Raw genomic sequence first — 6,840 nt, 5'->3', positions numbered from 1 at the left:
CATGTCAGTTAAAAAGCTTCAGGAAGCCTCCGGGGCTCGTCTAGAAAATAGTGTTTTATTACACTCATCGCTGGTTTTAATATCCCATGACACAGACGGTGCTACAGTGTCTTCCTCACTTGTTGCCTTCTTTTGATAATTATTTACCACATTACAACTTGAAACTAAAAACTGAAGTGCTTATGAATGTTGAGTATAGTGTATTATATTTTAAAAATTTATTATTCAAATAAAGAATTAAAGGATGAGAAATGGAACAATACTGTTTTCCGTTGAAAAATTAGATCGGAAAAATTATATGAATAATATCAATGTGATAGTGAAACAAGTAAATGATATACTGTAATGACAGTGTAATAGTCATATTACAGAAAATTTGGAATATGTCGGTGTTTTGTATCTGTGCAAAAGTAATAGTTATGTAGGTATATGTGCTTGTGTTTCGCCTCACATTTTGGTACTTATCATAGCATTAAACAAGCAATTAGTTTATATAATTCCAATCTCGTCAAAACACTTCCAGACCTTTTATCACAACATCCAATAGGTAACAATTTGGAATTTTTCTTTCCGGTGTATGCAGATAATGGAAAGAGCACAGTACACTTTTAAAATATTATTATATTCTATTTTATATTTTGTTGAATGCAGCAATGTCAACAGATTGTACTGTATCTTGAAAGTCGTATATCTTTTCAATAAGATCATCAACTGAGACCTTTTCATCTTCAACAATACACAAAATAGATAATTTGTTAATGCTAAATGCTAGAGGAGCCAGTTTGCTGGCACCCCACTGAAGACCGTCCATCTTAATCGACCGAACAAGTTCCTCCATTGTCTTCATATCAGTTTCATCGTCCCATGGTTTCACATCTAACATTATTGATGATTTAGCAACAGGACTGGGTTTCTTTAACTTTTTCTCAGCATAAGCTCTCAGTCGCTCATCACGAATTCTTGCTGCTTCCTGATCTTCATCATCATCATCAGAACAAAACAAATCAAATTCATCTTCATCATCAGTATCTATAACCTCTAATACATCATTTATCTCACTTGATGTCATATCTTTATCTTGCCTTAATAAGTCGCTTGAATTTATTACCACTTCTTCAATTAATGCAGCATTTTGTAGCAAGTCATTTGTTGATGCAGAATTTCCTCCAAATGTTAGCTTGAGTTCAACACTGAAGGATTGTATGTGGTTGTACCATCTAAGAGCATGACAAAAGTGTTCCTCTGGGACATTAGCCAGGGAAGAAAACACTTCTGCATCAGTTTTTGAGGGAGTGAAGCCATGGATGTAACTACGATCTTGTAGGTAGTCATTCAAAATCTGTAGTCCACATGATGTTGTCACATCACCAAAAAATTCCATTAACCTGAAACAAATTTATGATCAATTATTTCAGATAATTCTAAATACTGTGCATGATTAATGCACCATAAATGGAACAAAAAAGTGTTTTTTTCCAAGTTATAATTTGTTATATCTGACCAAGGAAATGGTTAATCAATGAACAGAAGAAATTTTTCAGATTAAGAGTTCACTGTTCAATACAGGAGGCACGGATAGATGGCTACCTATTATGGAAGGCGAGAGGTTCTGCAGCAAATGAGCAATAGACTTTCCAAGAGGAGGATTTAGTCAATTCGCTTTGGCTGCAAATTTGTTTTCTAGGGAAGCCCCTTGTGGCTTCCTGAAGTTACCTCGCTGAGATGGCTCCTAACCACTAGGTCGCAAAAGCCAAGAGTGTTGTTTGACCTACCAAGGACCAGAGCCAGAGCCTGACCACTTGAGAGAGAGAGCAGGGGACACACTGCCACCCCACCAGGATAGCACCTAGTCAGCAAACCCATACAGACCACGGCTGGGTTCAAAGAGAATGAAACCTTGAAACTGCCAAATGAACTTTCCCAATCAGTATAAACAAATGTTCAAATCTCGCAAAACTAATGTGAGCTCGTTAGCACTACCCCCCCCCCCCCCCTTCTTGTCGAGTAGGGGGCCAGAGCTCCAGGTTTTTCTCAGCTCTCCAAGACAATTCGGTCATTGATGTGGTCACGTTTAGATGTCCGCTGTAGGGTTCCAGGGTTCTCGACAAGCCATGCGGGTCCTGCTGCTTCTAAGCTAAGTACCAGCCTTTCTTAGACTTCGTACTGTGGGGTCATTTGCTTGTTGCTATTCCATGTTTTAATTAGCCTCATGGCCATGTTTTCAGTCTGGTCTGTATTGTTTGGACCTGGCTTGTAAGGTGCTTGGAGCTGCATGTGCTCAGGGCTATCTTCTCTGGGTGCTCCCCCTAGCACTGTCCCCTGAGTTCTCTTCTCTGGTGTGTTAGGGAGTTTGTTCCATAGAGGCCAGACCCTAGGGGTGGGACCTTACCTTGGGTGTCAGGGTGTTACCTCTTGCCCCTGTCTAGACCCTTGGTTGGGGGCAAATATTTTGGCTGATTGGGGCACATTGGGGTTTCGCACACTTGTCTATGCTGTACGTCAAGGTAGGCCTTCACAACTGCATTGACTAGGTTGTATTGGTCTACTTATATAATTCCTGGCAAGTATCCCCAGTGCCTGGGTGTCCTGTTTGGTCAGTTCTTCGGGCCCTGGTAATACCCTACGGGTTTAGTGATGCCTGTGGATGTACCCTCAGAACCCACTCTCACCTCACCTTGTGCAAGTTTGAGGGCTGTTCATCGACCATGCCACAAGGTGGTGATCATTTTTCTGCCTCCGCTATGCTGCCTGTTTGGTTGGTGACATCTATGGCCTTGAGTCTTGTGGGATTTGTTGCCCCATGTGGCTCTTCTCTCTGACCCTCCTGATGAAGTACAAACCTATCAGGCAGCTGTTGCCTTGCAGGTTTGTTTTGCCCATCTTTGTGCCTGGCTGAATGCCTGAGAGTTGACCCTTCTTGCTCTTAAGGACCAGAATTAGAAATGTTGATGAATTCTACCTTGGTTCCATCTATGCCTCCTCTTCCTTCTTTGGATTGGGTGCACCTGGCTTCTGTTCCTCCATTTTCCCTGCTTCCGACTCAGAAATGTTTGAGAGTTTCAGAGCCAGGGCTGAGTCTAGCTTGAGATGTTGCTTGGCCTTCTACAGGCGTGGCTCCTTCCACTTCGGGTGCAGAGGCAACCGAGTTATTTAAGATAACACAGTTTTGGGAGTGTTCCTTTATCCTGTCTTCTGAGACCTCTGCAGAAATTCTTTTATATTTTTATATATTTACGGGTTGCTGTATTGGTCGTTGACATTTTTTATGCTTTCCCAGTGGGGTGGTGGACTGTCACGTGTTCTCTGCACCTGTGATGTGGCCAGGTTCTGGCTGTAATCCCTGGTATGCCAAACAGAACTCCATGGCTGATGAAACCTAGTAAGAGCCAGCTCCATGGCTGATGAAACCTAGTAAGAGCCAGCTCCATGGCTGATGGAACCTAGTAAGAGCCAGCTCAGCAAGATAGCTTCAGGGAGCCACTGGGGCTCTCCAAAAAAGGCATTTCATAACATTCAATGCTGGCTTTTTAATTTCCTACCTATTTGGATCCTCATATAATTAATCTCAACAGAAAGCTTCCATTATGGCAACCTCCCATCATTTTCTTTCTCAATAACAGTTGAAATAGTTTGTCAGATTTACATGCACATTAATTTTCATAAGATTAATTAACTATTACAATGTTGTTTGTGTTGTGTATTACAATGTGTTGCTATATCAAGGTATCTTTATAGGGAGCAAAAAGTATTCTGTGGAAAAAGATGCGACTTGGTTCGTCTCGTCTTTTCCCGCCAGTTCATATCCAACCTGTATCAGAATATACTGTACAGTGTAACATTTCATTAGGACAAATTTGGACTATGTACTATGGTAGCCATTTGAGAAAGTTGTTGATCCCACTGACAGTTATTGCTTCAGAAGCATTTCAAATACATAAGATACTACTTCTTGATGCAATTTCAGCCATTTTCATTTAAAAATGTAACTTTGTAAGAGAACACTTATGGACAGATTCTTCAGACATGACAACTACAACCATGTGAGAAGAGTTGCCACTTTCACATACAGTATACAAGCATTTACAGTTTACAGCCTCTTAAATAATAATGATTCCAGAACTTAGTGTCTTACATTTACATAAGAAAACTCAAAAGCTGTTCCTGGCAGTTTTGATTATGACAATGCATTTGTGTTCTTTAGAAAATGCTTTACAGTCAAGAACTGGAATAACTTCATTCAAAAATTAAAGATGCTTTGTTCCTTAATCTTATTTGTCTTTCATTCAAGACTACATTTTATTGCCCGTGTCCACCGCAATATAAGTCTCGTTATCTAAGACAGAACGCCTTAGGCTTATCGAAGTTCTTCTAAGCTAACTACTGACCTTTCCCAGGATGCAACCCACAACAGTTGCCTAACTCCCAAGTACTTATTTTACTGCTAGGTGAACAGAGTCATCAGATGAAAGGAAATATGCCCAACAGTTTGTCCCAGCCAGGAATGACCGTGAGTCCCTCAGCTGTGAGCCGAGACTGTAAACCACTGTACTACAGGAACAGATCAATTAAGCATATTTGTTCATGATAAAAGTCACAGGCTGTAAATCCTGCCCTTTGTTTTGAAGTAATGATATACCTGATCATTGTCTTCATTCTTACCATTATAACTTCCACTAACATTGCCAGGTTGTCGTCTCTTTAACTTTAACTTATATGCAGTATTCAACAATTTGATTTAGCACCTAGTTACAGTAGTTAACTAGATTGTCTCTGGGTTAATATTTTCCCTAACCAAAAGTTAGCATTTAACTATGAAACCCTTGTTTCAACAGTCGAGCCGAGAGGTTGCGTAGAGTAAGTTCTTGCTTATTAGATGCCAATATTAGGTAAAAACACTGTTTAATAATGGTACAGTATATGACTAAATGTGCAGCTTTAAATTTAAAATCTCCCAAGTTGACATAAAATTTCTCGGCTAATACTGAAACTGCAATTTTACCAGTTCTAGTTTGACATTTAAGTAATGTTCAGTATTTCAATCTTGACACAAGGCTTTTAATTTAGCATATGTTGCCTTCACTAATATAAAGATTGCATTTAAACAGCTGCAATATGAAGCAAAGACAAACTTGGGCTATTAGTAAGTCAAAAGTTAAAGCAATGTTAAATATATTTTTGGATAGCAGCCATTGCAAAGTATGAAAAGCCAGGCACTTTGGTATTGTACATCAATTTCACTACAGTACTATCAATGCCCGTCTTGTACTGGTTACATTCCAAGAATTGTACTACCAGTGCCAATTCTGTATCAGTTGCATTCAGTTAGTAATTATGAGTGATGAACCAGTATGGCTATATAGCAATGTACTGAACTGAATGTTGAAGAGTTACTAGATATTCAGGATGCCAATGTGAAAGCAAAAAAACAAAAGGTCTGTCTTGTCAAAGAAGTCAGATTCACGCAGGATTTTATCGAGGAATTTGTCATCATATTTTTAGATCCTGAAAATTGGGACGCTCCACCAGGAGGCAAGTAACTAAGGAAACCTACAGTTCCAATAAGCATCTATGAATTATTATCATGTTGCTAATACGTACTAAAGTTCCTATTTCAGTTGACAAGAGGATGGCCACGGGAATAGATAACATTTTATGGTATATAATTTGTCACTCGTGGTAACTAACCATTTATGTCAAATGATTGTGGATTGCATTATGGAATCTTCAAGAGTTCCAATGTCTTCCACAGAAGCTTAACAGGGTTTCACACATTCCCCCCCCCCCCCTTCCCATGTGCTCTGGCTGTGTTGTCCAGGAATTTTACCTCTATTCTTCCTTTTCAATGTACATAAAAATCACATTACCGCTATGTATCAATGAGAAAATCACTAGAAGCCTTGACAAGGATTCGAACCTATGCTCTGGGTACTCCCAAGCAAACACCTTGGACGACTGGGCCCATGTGAGAGTATGGTATCTTCCACAGCCGACTTGAATGACTCACTGCAGTACACAGTGCACCGATCTCATGCACAAGCCCTATCTCTGTTGACCCTGGATGGTAATCTGTCATGTGGGGTGGATGCCCAGGATGCCCACATAACCAGGAATACTTATAAAATACGGAGGCTGCCGTATGCCCAAGGGTAAATTAGATACAGAGTTATTAAGCATACTTGCCATAGGGTCAGTGAATACATAGCTGGTGCCAAGCATGAGAGAGCGAGAGGGGGGATGCCAGCGAGACGACAGGTCTGACCTCTGGGGTCAGCCTCAACCAGCGTGATGGAGAATAACAACTGTGACGTGGTCGTGACGTGTTCATGACGTCACCTCTGCTACTGATCATGGAACGATCAATATAATTGGTTCCCGCTCTTTTGCTGAAACGCCATTGGTCAATTGTAACCCCTTGTGTTTGTGCCCCATGAGGAGCTCTGCATTCTCTTGCAAGGGTATTCACGTGAGGGAGTCAATACATGTTGGACGTGTCCTTCTGTCTATTCGGCCAATAGACAGAAAACCGTCCATTCCTTACCTTCAAGTTAAACTCGGCGTCTTCTCGATATAACAACGCTCGCCTGGAATCGCGATTGTGACTATATCGTTAAGAAATCGTATAGTGAAAAAGTCTGTGAATTACCAGAGCGAAACAGACTGGTATCAGGTAACCCCTGGTGACAAATTGAGACGTCTGTGAGTGACCTAAAGTGAACTAAGGCAGTGCCGCCGCCCAAGTTATCTGTGTGTGACTTTTGCCACAGTGTACCTGCATGGTATCATATAATCAGCCGCCAGCCACCACTCGGTCCAGAGCGTGTAGCTAGCCTCAAGCCGCCA

General features: G+C 40.8%; 1 protein-coding gene across 1 annotated transcript; it reads right to left on the bottom strand.

Moving 5' to 3' along the window:
- Positions 1-490: 490 nt before the first annotated feature.
- Positions 491-1,509, bottom strand: LOC123754028 (elongation factor 1-beta'). The gene has a single exon (XM_045736151.2). It carries the CDS (start codon positions 1,379-1,381, stop codon positions 632-634), a length of 750 nt encoding a protein of 249 aa, XP_045592107.2. The 5' UTR covers positions 1,382-1,509; the 3' UTR covers positions 491-631.
- Between the last annotated feature and the right edge of the window lie 5,331 nt (positions 1,510-6,840).

This window comes from Procambarus clarkii, chromosome 1 (assembly GCF_040958095.1).
Source record: "Procambarus clarkii isolate CNS0578487 chromosome 1, FALCON_Pclarkii_2.0, whole genome shotgun sequence".
In the NCBI taxonomy this organism is placed as follows: domain Eukaryota; kingdom Metazoa; phylum Arthropoda; class Malacostraca; order Decapoda; family Cambaridae; genus Procambarus; species Procambarus clarkii.
This window is presented reverse-complemented; position numbering and strand designations above follow the sequence as displayed.

What these genes read in the sequence shown, in the direction of transcription:
- LOC123754028 (XM_045736151.2), bottom strand. Translation starts at nt 1,381, where the DNA reads ATGGAATTTTTTGGTGATGTGACAACATCATGTGGACTACAGATTTTG.